General features: G+C 31.5%; 1 protein-coding gene across 2 annotated transcripts; it reads left to right on the top strand.

The window, feature by feature from the left end:
- The first annotated feature begins 13,292 nt into the window (after nucleotides 1-13,292).
- CLC-A (chloride channel A) lies at nucleotides 13,293-16,800 on the top strand. 2 transcript variants are annotated; one of them, XM_039029260.2, is made up of 6 exons: nucleotides 13,293-13,683; nucleotides 13,781-13,981; nucleotides 14,085-14,262; nucleotides 14,585-15,117; nucleotides 15,278-16,433; nucleotides 16,504-16,800. In XM_039029260.2, exons 1-6 carry the CDS (start codon nucleotides 13,490-13,492, stop codon nucleotides 16,609-16,611), a joined length of 2,370 nt encoding a protein of 789 aa, XP_038885188.1. In that variant the 5' UTR covers nucleotides 13,293-13,489; the 3' UTR covers nucleotides 16,612-16,800. The 2 variants fall into 2 exon arrangements, with proteins under 2 accessions (XP_038885188.1, XP_038885187.1); XM_039029259.2 differs by having other exon boundaries at nucleotides 15,278-16,800.
- The last annotated feature ends 573 nt before the right edge of the window (nucleotides 16,801-17,373 follow it).

Here is a 17,373-nt window from a genome sequence, read left to right as displayed (position 1 = left end):
AAATCAAAACCCAATTAATTCTAAATAATTAGATTATATTTTAACTTAGCTAAATACATAAATATCAGATTCTCATTTATCCAAGTAGTCCAACATAAATTAAAGCTTAATTACAAAATAAATTAAAACTTAATTCCAAAATAAATCGGGGTGTTACACATTCCCAACATCCTATTCTCATTCTTATATATAATCCAACAAAGTTATCTTTCATTTACAGCCATTCAATTCCCATGCATCTACAAAACCTTAATCCAAATTGCTCCGAAGGATGGAAGTGGAAGTAATCGTTATGTGGAAAAAAAACCCAATAGTTTAAAATTTGGGATCTAATTCATGATTTTAATAGAAATATTAATTAAATTAAAATTTATTTATTTATTTATTTGTTAAATAAAAATTAAGTACATCTAGTTCAAGTAATTTATTTAATAATTAAACACTAATTAATTAAATTTGATTTAATTATTTTATTTAATGTACATATATAAATCATATTCTAATATACATATTCTCTCATACTTTATAGTTTTAATGTGAATCTCATTCGCATTAATTATAGCATATAGTATTGATATGAATTCAATTCATATTAATTTAATATTTCAATCTTATTTAAGTATTAATACTCTCATATTATAAAGTTTTAATTTTGAATCTAATTCAAAATTTGTAGGATTGTATCAACAGCAGCGGAAACACAAGGATCAGGAAAAATGAGTTTCAAGACATACCTCTTGTAGAACTTCTTCAAAGCTCCTTCACCAGCTGCTATCTTCTCCAAATCTTGTTATAGACCACCTCAATATCTTTCCCACTATTATCTTGGTGCTCTAGATTGAGTTGTGGGACTCAAAACAAGCTTGAATCAAGGGTAGAAGGAGAAATGCTCACTGCAGCAACCTTGTTGAAGAACCTTTTTTTTCAAACCAATTTTTCTCTCAAAACTCTATAGATTGCATGCCCGATTTTCACTCCAGCCTCTTCATTATATTGCAGATCAACATGCAAAGAGAAGAGTTGCATGAGTTGCAGCTCATGCTTGGAGAAGACAAAGGCAAGAAGATGCAATATGTGTGAGTTACTTCAAAAGATGGATAATGGAAAAATATTTTTTTCCATTTTGTGTTTTGTTTGTTTTTCCTTTTTCAATTTTATCTCAAAATAAAATTTTGATTTTGTAAATCTATTTTAATTTTAAAAATGAAAATTTAATTAATTTCATAAATTAATTATAAAATAAAACTTAATTAATTAATGTCAAATATTGAATTAATTTTAACATATATCCATCTTTATATATTTAAATCATTTTTAAATATATATAAATTCTTCTATTCCATTTAATTCTAAAATTAAACATAATTATATCTCATATAATTACTAATTCCCTCAATTCTATTTGAACGTTTCAAATTAACTTATCACGTTATTCTAGAGCTAGTCCGTTACGAGCTAGTAGGGGGACCTCGCGGACCTACAGATCATGGGCTCCAACGATCCGAGATTAATTGGCGAAACTCATTAGACTAAATTAATTTCCATTCATTAACTAATGGGCATTCCACTAAAGCCCATAGTTGCACTCCTAGATATATTATGTCCACATGATTTAACCATAATCAGCAAGTCGACCCTTCACAAGTTGTTATTCCTCAAGTCCTACTGATCCTCTAATGAACAACTGGTTTGTGATCCAATCACCAAACCAAATTCTCTCAGCCTAGTGAAAGGGTGGGGCCCATTGTTCAAGACCTGGATTTAGTACTTGAGATAACAACCTTTCTCCTATCCCTAAATCGGGTAGGCATGAACTCTTCTTGCACCCCATGTCCCCAGCTATCTATCCGGTCTTACCCTTGAAATGGGAGTCTTATTGAGCACCTGACGCTGTTGAGTCAACCCTCAACTATGCAAATCTAAGGGCAATCCCGAATAAACAGAAGTTCATAGTTAGCTCAGGATTAAGATCGAGTTACCTAAATCATCTAGGTGAAATGGTTAGTCTTAAACAGTAAACAACGTTATAAAGTAAGAGTGACTTATTTCTTGGTCCTGATCTTATGCAAACTCATTGCATATGACGCCCCCACTCCTCATGTCATACACATGTACGAATTAAGATCACATCATATGTAGCACTTTACAATTTTTTGTAACAACTACATAGTAGGTTGTTACACACACTGTTACCAGAATAAGGTACCCAACCTCATTCATGTACCATAAATCATTTTGACTATTTACTTGAACCCGGTCCACTCTTATGTCTTTACATAAAGTTCAAGTACTCATACAATAGTCATGGGTCTTAGTTTATTAGATTTAGACTTTCATATAATTTATGAGATCAATAACAAGTTTATTGATTATAGAAAATGTTTATCATTTTATAAACTGCGAGTTTTTAGGACATAAAATCCAACAATAATTAACTTTATATTATAATGTATCTTATACATTATTTTAATTGTATCATATACAATTAATATTAATTCCTTATTAAATTTGAACATTTCAAATTCTTTCAACACTTGATTGAAGAAAATCGGATATGAGGATTTCCATGAGCAACGGAAGGATTGTTCCAAATTTCAATCGTATATAAACAACACAATTACAATCACAAACGGAAACAACAGGTTATGCGCAAAACAGAAATTACAGCATGCTTTACTACACGATAAAAGGAAGAATTCACTTACCTTTGAAGACTCATCTTCAAGACCCCTTGATAAAAAAACGCTCGATCAACCCGCAAGACTACAACACTCAAACGCTCGTACACCACGATCACTATACTACATAATCACAGCGAACTCGAACAAAGCATCACCAAGGTCACGAATACAGTGAACGCAACGAACGACCTCCACAGAACCTCGACAGTGTCGAGTTAAGTATGATACCACCAAAAAGATTATCTTGGTATTCTCAGTGTGAGAATTCAGAAGTGTGGGCTTTGTGTGGACTTGGTTAGAGGTAGAGACCGGAGGAGAACAATCGTGTAAACAAGTAAATAAAAGATGGCAGAGGTCTATCATATAGACGATGCCTAATCGTTTAACAAAAGTTATGCGATCGTTTAACTCATCGTCTAGCTGAGTGTTTATCGTATAGAAACACTCCACGATCGTCTATTCTCTCCAAGCTGTCGTTTGGTAAGTCTTATTTACTTGACAACCTTTCTGTGAAAACTTTTTCGAGAATGGAATTCTCAAATCAATATTACATAAATCTTACTAAATTTAGGGAAAAAAAATTTCCTTTTATCTCACGGTTACCATGAAACCACCAATAACCTCCCACTCAATTGGTTATTAGAGAAAAAGAGATAATTATCCAATAATTAATATTATTATAAATACATATAATAAGCAACTTATCATAATATATTTATAACCTATAGTTTTAATAGTTCATCTCATGAAACATATAAACCATAGCTATTTTTCTATTCCATGGTCCTTAATGTAAATCTCATTTACATTAACCCTTCACTAGATGTATCTCATACACCATACTGATCATATCATATATAATCGAATTACCTTTTGTCAATTTGAACATTTCAAATCAACACCAAGAACCGATCCTCAACTTGAATCCATTGAGCTACCAAAGGGACATTATGGACCTGTAGCTCGAAGCTCCAATGGTACGTGAACAACTAACTAAACTCTTTAGTCATGGGATCCACCATTCATAGAGTGTTATCCCGTTAACAGTCAGACACTCCACTAAAGAGCGATAGCTAAACTCTCCTTACTACAGATATATTATGTGTCTATCTTAACCAATCAACAGTGCGATAACCCTTCACAGATCGCTCGTAAGTATAGCTCGGTCAATAATCGTTATGCGTCTGTAGTTACATCTAATTCCTTGAGTACCATTTATCCCTCTAATGAACATAAGTCATAGTCCTACTACGACTGAGTTCTCTCTTCCAAAGAGAAGTGACCACTATGTTCAAGCCCCGAAATTAGTCTTTAAGGGAGCAATCTATCTACTTACCCCTGCTTTGAGGAATGAGTGAATTTCATCTTGTGTAACTGAGTTCCCAGCTCCCAAATTAGACAAGTCCCCAAAAGGGTAGGTATGTTGAGTTGGCAATGTGGCCACTCTCACCCATACTAATCAAAGGATCGCCCTCAAAGACCGAAGTTTCCAAAACACTCAGGATTGGAGTCATGTCACCTATGATCGTTTAGGTGAGATGTAAGTCTTTAGCATCAACGACGTTATATACAAAGACGAATTATCTCGTGGTCTGGTCTTATACAAACTCTTTGTATAGGACACCCCCGCTCGCATGTCTCCACATGAATGGACATAATTTACCATATGTAGTAGTTCACAACACTTGCAAAACTCTACAAAGCGGGTTGTGTCCGTAGTGTCACCAGGATCAGGTTTCCCACCTTAATCTTTATACTACAGGCCTATTTAGGTTATTACTTAAGGCATGATCCATTTGTATATCTCATATACATGCTTAAGTTTATATTCGATAATCATGGAGCTTTGTTTATTGGATATGAGTAAATGCCATAATGAAATAACTTTTATTTTATTCATAACAATGTGTATATTACAAACAACAAGACTCCGGGAGAATTAGAACACTAATCCCAACATTGATATCCTTGTTTAACCCATTGTGAACTAGCAAAAGGACCTAACAGACCTACAATTATAAACTCCAATGATACAATATTCATTAATTAAACTCTTAATAAAATTAATCAACCTTCATTAATTATGAAGTACTCCACTGAAGACCTATAGTTGCCCTCTTATGAACTGTAGAATATTTATACGTCCATTGATTTAACCGTTACACATAAGTCAACCCTCCACAACTTGTTCGTAATTACAATTGGGGCAAATTATCATTTTACCCTTATAATTACCTCTTGCTTCTTAAGTACCACTAATCCTCTAATGAACAATTTTGTTTATGGTCTGACCATAAATAAAATTTCTCTCGGCCAATGAGAGGGTGAGGCCTCATTGTTCAAGTCTCAAAGTCAATACTTAAGAGAACAACCCATCTACTTACTTTAAAATTGGGAAGGAGTGAATTTCATCTTGTGAAGCTATGTTCCTAGCTCCTCACTCGGTATCGTCCGTAAAATGGTAGGCATATCGAGTCGGAAACTAAGATCACTCTCACCCATACAGGTTAAAAAATGACCCTCATGAGCAGAAGTTCATAACTCACTCAGGATTAAGATCGAGTTATATGATTGTTGTTTAAAATATTAATCTCTTTATTCAATGGTATAATAAAGAGAGATTATATATTTCGTGGTCCGATCTTATACAAACTCATTGTATATGATACCCTCACTTACACGTCTTAACATGAATGGTTTTGACATCAACGATTTGGATCAAATCGTTTGTAACACATACAACATCTGTAACATTTACAAAGTGGATCGTATTCATAGTGTTACCAGGATAAGACACTCAACTTTATATAGATACTATGATCTTTTAGGTTATTACTTGAACGTAATCTACTTGTATGTCAACCATATACTATTCAATTTACATTAAATAACTTTGGATTTCAGTTTATTGGATTTTGAGTTATGCAACTAATAAATAACACTCATTTGAAAAATAATAATATTTTATTTGTTAATAATTTGTTTACAACATTTATGTTGTAGAGGGGAGTTTTCACTGAGTGAGAGCAAGAGTGATGGTATCTACAGAATGAGAGGTCATGGTGTTTGTTGAGAGTGAGAGAAGAGAGGATATCGAGCGTGAGAGAAAGAAGCGAGAGGCTCAATCTACTTGCATGATGTTCGTTTTGATAATTTCTCCCAAATACGACATGAATAAAAGGGCAAAATTAAAATTTAGAAAGTATGTCAAATTTTTACTTCAATCCAAAATTTGGTATTATTTGTACGATTTTTCCCTTATTTTCATTATTACTTTTTTAAATCTTAGCTTTACTTTTATTAACATTATTATTTTTTTAAGAGGTTCAAATCGCTTATAAATTAGAATAATCTCAATGAGAATTTGTCAAAGAGAGCACAACTCATTTGGTATATGGATGTGTTAGCAACGACTAAGAGGTTTATGGTTCAAATTTCTCTATCCCTATTGTACTAAAAAAAAAATTAATGAAATTTTTAAATATTTTAAGGATAAAACTAGAATTTTAAATGAGATGTTATTGAAAGTAAACTAAATCATCTTCTATATTATTTATCAGCCTACAATTTTATTTATAGAAATAAACATAGTCACGGGTTCACATTTGTCATGAATTGATGAAATCCTAGATGTAATTTCAAGTCGTATCATGAGTTTTGTAAAAATATAAATTCTTGTCCATTGTTAAAATTTAGCGATCTTGACTTTTCTTAATATCCATGAGTAATTTTGCGACATATGAAAAAAGACAGAAATGATAATGTGTAAATCTATATCTTTTTGAACGTTCAATTTTCTTAATACAATTTTAAAAAGAAAGATTCGAGCATGTGACGATCAAGTATGCATACCTTATACTTATTATTTTTAAATAAGACGTGGATAAGTGATTATTCCAACCATCATCTCAATTACCAATCATTATATCTCCTTTGCATTTTTTTTAAGGAAAATCTCATTTACAACAATTTTTTTTATGATTGTAATTAAGTAATTACATTTTCTAAAGTATATAGACTAAACTATTGTATAAATAAGTATAAAAGTTAAAATCTTGCGTAAATGAAAATAAAGTGATTGATTAAAAAATTATTAATTTCCCAAAAAAAAAATTAACATAAGGATCAAATCTTATTTTGAATTATTGTTTCCGAATCACAGTCAGTTAAAGTTGATTTGCGAACTTTACAAAACAAGTTTTCATTGTTTGTGTTTTTTTTTTTTTTTTTTTTTTTTTTTGTATTTTTTTTCTTTTTCTTTTTCTTTTTTGGAGTTATTGTCATTGTGTTGTTCACTTTTTAAATGATGCATAAAACTTAGGTAAAACATCTAGAATAGGTAATAAATAATTATACTATTTTCTTCCTGATTCAATTTATTGTGAAGGGTAAGATATAATTATAGTTTTCTCAAGTTATTGTCATTGTGTCCTTTCCACTTTTTAATGATGCATAAAACTTAGGTAAAATATCTAGAATAGGTAATAAATAATAGGAAAATTCACGTTTAACTTTTCATCTTACTAACTTTTTTTTTTTTTTTTTTTTTTTTTTTTTTTTTTTTTTTGTAAATTTGTTCAAACCATTTTTATGGTCCTTCTAAGATGACTATAGAGATTTAGTTAAAAAATTAACGATTTTCTTTTACTTATAGATTGTTATGATCATTTGTCTTTTTCGGTATATCTCACCAGATTAAACACCGATATTCTACTAATTTTTTCAAATATTATGTAATCTACCAAAATCTTATACTAAATCTTATATATTTTCAATTTTCTCCAAATTTGATTATCTTAGCCAAATATTATATCAAAATCTTATGTAATTTTTTAAATCTTTAACCTAATTTATAATTTCCAAATCAATTTATTAATGATCTTTTAGATGGATCTCATGTAATCATTGATTTTGATTTTTAAATTTGGGGAAGATTAAATTTTTCAAAAAAATTAGGTAAGATATATAAATCTCGATATTAATCTCGGACAGATTAATATCGAGATTATGAATTATTGAGCAGATTGATATCGAGATTTTATATATTTTTCCTATCTTATCTATTTTTCTTTTTCTTCTTCTTCTTCTTTTTTTTTTTTTTTTTACAAAATTTAACATTTCCCAAACTTTAAAATTCAAAATACACTATTCATCTAAAAAAAATCTAATTGACAAATTCATTTAGAAATTAGAAATTCATATCATTGTGGAAATAGACTTTGACCAAGTTTTGAAAAAAATACATAAGAATTAAATATAATTTTTTATAAAACCAAATTTGAAGAAAATTTGAAAATATTTAAAATTTGATATAAATCTTGTGTTACATATTATTTAAAAAAATTAGTAAAATCTTGATGTTTAATGTACCGATATGTAGCGAGAAAGACCCAAAGGGACAAAACAAACGATAAATTATATAAAAAAAAAAGAAGTTAATTTTTTAATTAAATATCGGTGTTCGATCTCATTCGAGATGGATAAAAAAATTATTTGAACGAATTTTAAAAAATGTGTTATTAGTAATATGAAAACTTTAGTTTCGTACCCTTTTCCATAAATAATTATACCATTTTCTTCCTAATTTAATTTATTGGGAAGGGTAAGATATAATTATAATGTAGTAAATTATTAGTCATTATAGAAGTCATTACTTGAAGAGTAATTAAATTATGATAATTATTAAAACAAATAGTTTATTTACATCATATACATAAGAATAATTGTTTTTCGAATTGGGAGAAAAGCAACCCAATAATTGCTTATAATTAGGGATGATCTACCTGTTACTTATAATTTGTTTTAAAATAGAAAAAAATGTGATAATACTTTTTCACTCACATGGCAGTAATAATAAGTAAATTTCGTTTAAATATTATCATGGTTTTCAAACTTTGTATGTTAATTTGATTTTTTTTCTTCTTATTGAGGAAGATAAATCTTTAATTGGGATGGTTTCTATGAAAACTTTCTAAATGACTTATATTATTTAAAACAACTTCCATGAATTCAAGATTTCGTCAAAGACTAAGATAGATACAATCATATAGAACTTAAAAATATAAGATGAGTTTGTATATGATATATATAGAGTTGACAAAAATTTCCGCAGGATCGGGTTCTACGTGTCCTCGCTTTGATGGTTTGATTAGGGATGGTGTCAAACCAGGGATACAAAATGGGTCCTCAACCGGGGACGGAAAGGGTATCCCCGTCCCATGTTCTCATCCTCAACCCACCCTGGATATTTTATATATATATATATATATTAAAAGTTAATTATGTTGTAAAGTGAAATAAAAAAAATCAATATGCTACTGTTATATATATATATATATAATTACTTTTTTTTTATTATTTAATATATATAACATAAATAACTTTATATAAATATAAAACAATAATTAAGCTATTGTTTCTATTTTTAATTTTTTTAAAAAAAACTTCATTTAAATAAATAAAATAATAATAATATCAATTTGTTAGGTAAAGTATTTACAATTTTAATATAAATATCAAAATTATAATTAATTTTAAATAAATGAAAAAATAAAATAGAAATAGAAAATTTTTCTCCATGGGATCTGATTCCTGAAAGGGGATTCCCCGACCTCGACTCCCTCAAACGGAGAATGGGACGGGACGAGAATTGCAAATCTCCATGGGAATGAGGACGGGACAAGGGTACATCCTCGATCAAAAATTTGATCTTCTTTCCTAGGGGTCGGTTCGATCTCCACCCTTAATTATTATATTTACAAAAATTAAAGTAAAATAAAATGAGTATGAAATTCTAAAAAATTAAAATGTCTAATGAATGATTCAACCTTCAATGTTAAATCTTAAATTATATCTAAGTTGATTTTTAATACTTTAAAATTAATTTTGTATATATAATCATGTAATGAAATTACAACCTGATCACATATATCCGTCACAATATATTTTTTTTTTGGTACATTTTGAAATATCATCACATGTTATTTTTAATTTACTCGCTAAGAAACATTTTTTTTTTTTTTTATAAAAAAACTAAATTTAAAAAATAGAAAATAATAATAAAAAAAAGGGTGAAATGGAATTACCAAGATGCTTTTTGTTTCTATGTTCCCAGATAAAGGGGAGAAGTGGCGTCTCGAGAACGCACCGTTTCGGTTCACACTCTCTTTTCTCCCTCAACCTGAAGTCCGTCTTTGTTTGTTGGAAAAGGAAAAAAAAGATTTAATTAGTTACGATATAATTAAAAGGTGCCCCATAATTATAGTCAAATTATATTTTTCCCCTTTAATTTATTTTTCTTTCTTCCCCAACTAATTTTATGATTTAGAAAGAATATTAATTTAGGGATAATCAAATTAGATACTCCATTGACTATGGAAATCCGTTCAAAGTTATATAAATTTATTTATTTTGTTTTTAATTGTTCAAATATTGAGGATGATAAGATGGGCCATCTTTTGTTATGTTTAATAGTGTTATTGCGCAAGTCATGGACACGATGTTTATTCATAAAATATAAAATACAATAATTAAAAAGAAAAAAACAAATGTGCATTAATATAACTATTTATTATATTGTACTAAAAAAAAGCTATTTAATATATTTAAACAAATATTTGCAATATCATCCCAGCAAAAAGCACAAATATTAATAAGCAAGTTTGGAAACATAGATAACTGTGATATATACCTATGAAATAAATGCAATGAAATATCATTCCACAGACTTCATTTGTAATATATATATATATATTTTTTTCATACTAAAGAAAAACAAAACAAAACTTAAATTTTAATCCATCAAAATTAATTTATTTCAAAATCTGATTAAATAATAATCATAATTTCCAGGTAAAAAATCACACTATGTATATATATATTTTTAAAATTTATAATGAAAAAACTAATAGATATTTTTTTTATCTCTTTAAATAATAAACTAATCGTATAAACTAAATTTAAGATTTATTAAGAATAATTAAGACCATGCTTACCATTCAGTGATGAAAATTGATGTAATTGTAATAAAATTTCATTAATAGATCAATCAAAATAGGTCATATTGTAAATGTAATTGGATTTTTTTAATCACGTTTACTTAAAATTATAAATTTTGTCGCATTTACGGTTACCATTACTGCTACCTGTAATGATAACGATAATAGTAACAATAAATGTGACAAAATTCATAATTCTTCATGTTATAACAGTAACAATAATGATAACTGTAACAATAACAATACGATGTAATTTCTATACGCAATTAGATTGAGTACTCTCCGCTCGTTAATCAATTTGCATTTTTTTATTACAAATTTGGAAATGGACTTAGTATGGATGAACACAAGTAAATAACATGAAATTTAATCAAATGGAGCTTACTTTTCATATTACCATCAATTTATTACATTTACGTTTTTACTAAATAATCGTGGCCGAGAAAATCCTTTAAAAGTAGAATTAAAATTGAACCGATGTGAATAAATGAAATGTATTAATTGGTACTACCATCCAAAACAAGCAAACATAGTCTTCTTTCATATTTAAATTATATAAATATAAAGAAATATGTGGAAACCAAACGCCGAAAGGGCATCCATTAAAATTTCCATTTTTTTTTTAAGTAATTCCAATTCCAATACCATTCCCCATAATTTCATAATAATTGAGATTTATCCATATTTCTGACCTTTCATGGGGACTCGATGGCATCCTCTCCTACGTGGATCGGACCTATAAATATTCGCCACCTGTCCCTTAATTATAATTACTTTTTTTCTTTTTTGAAAAAGAAACCTGTCCCTTTATTAGTTTTGGACATTTTGGCCACCATTATTATCAATTATTTTTCATAACCTTATAATATTTTTCAAATACAATCTCAATGCATATTTGTACGTGAAATTATTATTTTTTCTTTCCATTTTCCTTTTTTAAGTATATGTGTTTCTGCTTTAGGGTGTTTTCTTTTGTTTGTTTACTGTTTTTAGTAGGTTATGAAAATCTTAGATCGGTTTAAATAATAAATAAGTTTCTTTAAAAAATATATTTTTTCTTTTTCCTTATAGTTTGGCTAAATCATAAATAAAAGGGTTTCGACTAAAAGGAGATTATAATTAATTATTCTTTTCAGAAGTAGTTTCCAAGCCAAACAAGTAATTCGATATCAAATATTATTATTTTCATAATTAAAATGTGTAAATGAAACCAAAAGTAATTATTCCTCATTTTGAATATATATTCATTTACATTTCCATATTAGAAAAAAATATATAATAATTACCCATAAGCTCCACATTGGTCGAGTTGGACCGGACATGACAAATAAAGCAATAATTCTATTTTATTTTATTTTATGAAAACGAAGCTATAAAGTTGTTGGCCGAAGTTATTGAAATCACATAACAATTTTATTACCAAACTTAGATCGGCTTACCTCTTCGATCACCGAAAAGCCATTTATGATCCACCGTCCATTCTTCTTGATCCATCGGTCTACAACACACCACGTGTTCCAAACCAATTGGATTAGCGATTTGTGCTCATCCCTATCTCACGGATCCAACTAGCCGTGAGGAATCAGAAATAATATTTGCAAAAAATGACAGATACGAATTGTGTTAATTTAATTTCAATTGCATCATATTAATTAATAGTCAAAAAAATAAAAAAGACATGAAATTGACGTTTAATGATAATGTCTAAGGGATAAATTCTTAGATTAATTTCATCATTTAATTTTTTTTTAATATATATGTTATTTAAAATTGAAAAGTATCACATCATATTAAGATGAGACGTATAATCTATAGTATATTTTTAATATCGTAAAATTATTTATGAACATTGTTAGAGTAGCACATGGCACATGTGGGTATGCATGTTAAGACCTAGTGGACCTCTCTTTTATGGATAGAGTGGAATTTTCAACGGATAAAACTTCTTAAACCATAATTGAAGTTTTCATATTATAAAATTATGAATGACCATATATTTCACTTTCTAGTTTCTAATGTTTTCTCTTTTCTAAAAGTGGTGAGTAAACAATCAATTGTTTTTAGCCATATTCAATCGTTTATCTAGTTTGTTCCTATCTTCATATTTCTAATATTATATTTCAATAAAAGTATATCTCATCAAATTTGATATCAAATTCGATACATATATCTTAAAGCCAATAATAAAAATGATTTTTCTACATAACTGGTGTGATCAAATATCTAAAATGGGATGAATCTTCCTTCTTTTCAAGTAAGTGGATTATCACAAATATATATTTTTTTATTTATTGAATTTTTTTTAACAAACCAAGCAACTTGAGTCCTGGGTCAAGCTTCTTTTATTAAAAAAGACAATAATAATAAAGTTACAAAGACAGGGAATAAATGTATTTTTTTTAATATAAAAATGCAATACTTGGTAAAAGAAAGGTGCCATAATGGTAAACTAATGTTCCAAATGGTATAAAATTAAATGAGTGCCAAGTTGCCTTGTTGAAAACTATAGATAAATTGTTTTTAAATAAATAAATAAATATCTAAAAAAAAAAAAAAAAAAAAAAAAACTATAGACAAACCAAAAACATGAAAAGAAAAAAAAGGGTAAAGAGGATGGGGGAAAAATGAACAACTGGCCATTCAAATGACCACAAGGGAGAAAGTGACAAGACAAGTGCATGATTGAGATAACATTGTTGCATTAAAATCCTAGAACAGAGGAGAAACTTTACACTTTCTTCCAATCCACAAACCAACCCCAACTCCAAAACTTGACCATTTTCTCTTCTCTCTGTCCATTTCACTGCATCAATGGAGGAAAATTCAAGCCTTGTCACAGAATCAACTCTCACAAACTCAGTGGAAGCAGAACCTCAAGAAGAAGAAAGAGACCCAGAAAGCAATCCCTTAAACCAACCCCTTCTCAAGAGAAGCAGAACTCTCTCTTCTAGTCCTCTTGCCATTGTTGGGGCAAAAGTTTCTCTCATTGAAAGCTTGGATTATGAGTAAGAATATATAAACAAAACATCCTCTTTTTTTTTCTCCCCTTTTTTCCTTGAATTCTCCAATTTCTTGAATTGGGTTTGGTTTGAATTCATTCAGGATCAATGAGAACGATCTGTTTAAGCACGATTGGAGAAGCAGATCCAGAGTTCAAGTGTTGCAGTACATATTCTCTAAATGGACATTGGCTTGTCTTGTTGGACTTCTTACAGGGATCATTGCCACTCTCATCAATCTTGCCATTGAAAATATTGCTGGCTACAAGCTTTTGAAAGTGGTTGGTTACATAAAGGAAGAAAGGTAAGTACATATATACATACCGATTAGACTTGGTTTTGTTGATCTGTAAAAACAGAAACTTAATGAATTCAAAAATTCTGGTTTTGAAATGATTTGGATTTAGGTACTTAATGGGGTTCGCCTACTTTACCACTGCAAATTTCCTTCTCACTTTTGTTGCTGCTATTCTCTGTGTATGCTTTGCTCCCACCGCAGCTGGGCCTGGCATACCAGAAATCAAAGCTTATCTCAATGGCATAGACACTCCTAATATGTTTGGTGCCACGACGTTGATCGTTAAGGTGTGTATGCCACACACTTGTTGAATCTCAGCACAACAAACACGGTTGATCAAATCATCTTTGGATTGTCGTCACTGTCTTTTGTAATATCCTCATTTGCTTTTGATTGATTGAATAGGCGTAAGAATTAAAACAGGTTCTCTAATGCCATGAATGTCAATGTCAATCCTTGATCAATCTACAAAATGAATCAGACTGATCTGCAGCTCACACAGAATGTAGACAATCTGAGAAACTGAAACTGATGATGCAATTACTCCTTTGATCTTTGATATCTTTCTTGGATAAAACCAAGTGGCATTATAAACTTTGATCCTTGTAGATTATTGGGAGCATTGGAGCAGTGGCTGCTGGGCTAGATCTTGGGAAAGAAGGGCCTCTAGTACACATTGGCAGCTGCATTGCTTCTTTACTTGGACAGGGTGGTCCAGATAATTATCGAGTTAAATGGACGTGGCTACGCTATTTCAACAATGATCGTGATCGGCGAGATCTTATCACATGTGGGGCATCATCAGGGGTTTGTGCAGCTTTCCGAGCTCCGGTCGGGGGTGTCCTATTTGCTTTAGAAGAGGTGGCTACTTGGTGGAGGAGTGCCCTGCTGTGGAGGACCTTCTTCAGCACTGCCATTGTTGTGGTGGTCCTAAGAACTTTCATTGAAATATGCAAGGCAGGTGAATGTGGGCTGTTTGGAGAAGGAGGGCTTATCATGTTTGATGTCAGTGGTGTTTCTGTTAGTTACCATATAATGGACATCATACCTGTTGCCATCATTGGTCTTCTTGGTGGGTTCCTTGGAAGCCTTTACAATCATCTCCTCCACAAAATCCTCAGAGTTTACAACCTCATCAATCAGTAAGAAAATTCACTCTCACTTCCTCTCCACGTCAATGTAAATCAAAAGGAAACTAGATTCAAATATTTTTCATGATTAGGCTAACTCTAACTTCATTTTGACAAGCAAATTTGCAGAATGATCTGATAAGAAATTGCAATGGTGAAATGGTATTTGCAGGAAGGGAAGAATGCACAAACTATTACTAAGCTTAGGAGTATCACTCTTCACTTCAATCTGTCAATACAGCTTGCCATACCTTGTTCAATGCACTCCCTGCAACCCTTCTCTTCCAGATTCCGCTTGCCCTACCAATGGCCGCTCCGGCAACTTCAAGCAATTCAACTGTCCCAAAGGCCATTACAACGACCTCGCTACCCTTCTTCTCACCACCAACGATGACGCTGTTCGAAACATTTTCTCCATCAACACTCCCGCCGAGTATCAGCCTCTCTCCCTCGTCATCTTCTTCCTCCTTTACTGCGTGTTAGGGTTAATCACCTTCGGTATCGCCGTCCCCTCCGGTCTCTTCCTTCCGATCATCTTGATGGGCTCTGGCTATGGCCGCCTCATCGGCCTCCTCATGCGACCCTACACCAATCTCGATCAAGGACTCTTGGCTGTTCTCGGTGCTGCTTCCTTAATGGCCGGCTCCATGCGGATGACCGTTTCTCTCTGTGTCATATTCCTCGAACTCACCAACAATCTCCTTCTCCTTCCGATTACCATGATTGTTCTTCTGATTGCGAAAACCGTCGGTGACAGTTTTAACCCTAGCATTTACGACATCATTCTCCATCTGAAAGGGCTTCCATTCCTGGACGCGAATCCGGAGACGTGGATGAGGAACATCACTGTAGGCGAGCTGGCCGATGCGAAGCCGGCGGTGGTGACGTTGCGGGGATTGGAGAAAGTGTCCCGCATTGTGGAGGTTCTTAGGAACACGACGCACAATGGATTCCCTGTTGTGGACGCCGATGCGGTGGTGCCACCGGTGGGAATGGCGGTGGGAGCGACGGAGCTGCACGGGCTGGTGCTGAGAGCGCATCTGCTACAGGTACTGAAGAAGAAATGGTTCTTGAGAGAGAGGAGGAGAACGGAGGAATGGGAAGTGAGGGAGAAATTTACATGGGTGGAACTGGCGGAGAGGGAAGGGAAGATCGAAGAGCTTGTAGTGACGAAAGAGGAGATGGAGATGTACGTTGATCTTCATCCTCTTACGAACACTACGCCTTATACAGTGATGGAGAGCATGTCGGTGGCCAAAGCTATGGTTCTGTTCCGGCAAGTAGGGCTCCGCCATTTGTTGATTGTGCCCAAATATGAAGCAGCTGGGGTAAGTTCTTCTTCGTCTTCTTCTTCATTACTCCATCAACTCGCTGTCATTCATTCATCGTTGATTGCAGGTTCCGCCGGTGATTGGGATTTTGACGAGGCAAGATTTGAGGCCATACAATATTCTGAGTGCATTTCCTCATCTGGCAAGAATCAAAGGCAACGAAAAACGGAATTGAACTATCAATTTTTCTCATCTCATTCATGATTCAACACAAAATATACACTCTTCACATATTCCAAAAGCTTTTTTCTTCACTTACTTTCTGCTGTATTTCGTATCATATCATTGTTTCTATTATTTCTTCACCAATTTTGGGCCTTCTATTGATTCAATTTTCCAATAAACAAATGGATTCTCCATTCAATTTTGATTCTCTTTTTCTTTTTTGTGGAAATATAGTTGTGCTTGATAAAATTTCCTACATTTACTTCTAGTTTGATTCTCAGAGTCTTATTTGAGCTTTTAGCAACTTCCAAGCTTCCAAGTATGAAAATTTTGAATTGGGCAGTGATGAAATATGATTTGTTTTAGTGCCAATTCAAATCCGTGTACAACTTCATGAACGGTAGTTTTTTTCCTATTTCCTTTTTTAGAGATGATCATCGATCTTCAAGATGATAAATGATGATGTTTTATTCACTTGTTATGTATTGATTGGTTTGTTGGAATAAATGATATGTGACATTTCATGTAGAGTTGCATTATTTCATGAATAAACATGTTTTTTTCGTAATTAACTAATTTGAAGACGAGACATAACTATTTGAATGGCCACGAATAGTCAAGTATATGCCTCTTCTTCTAACTGCATTGAAATTTTTTCAAGCAATCTACTCTCATAAAACTTTTCTCCCTTTTTATAAATTTATGCAAGTTTGGTTTATTTCCACAAAATGTTGTTCGATCTTGTGGACGGAATGCTACTTCTATAAGAAAG

The sequence above is a fragment of the Benincasa hispida genome, chromosome 4 (genome assembly GCF_027475165.1).
Source record: "Benincasa hispida cultivar pf3 chromosome 4, pf3_genome.v1.1, whole genome shotgun sequence".
Lineage (NCBI taxonomy): Eukaryota > Viridiplantae > Streptophyta > Magnoliopsida > Cucurbitales > Cucurbitaceae > Benincasa > Benincasa hispida.
This window is presented reverse-complemented; position numbering and strand designations above follow the sequence as displayed.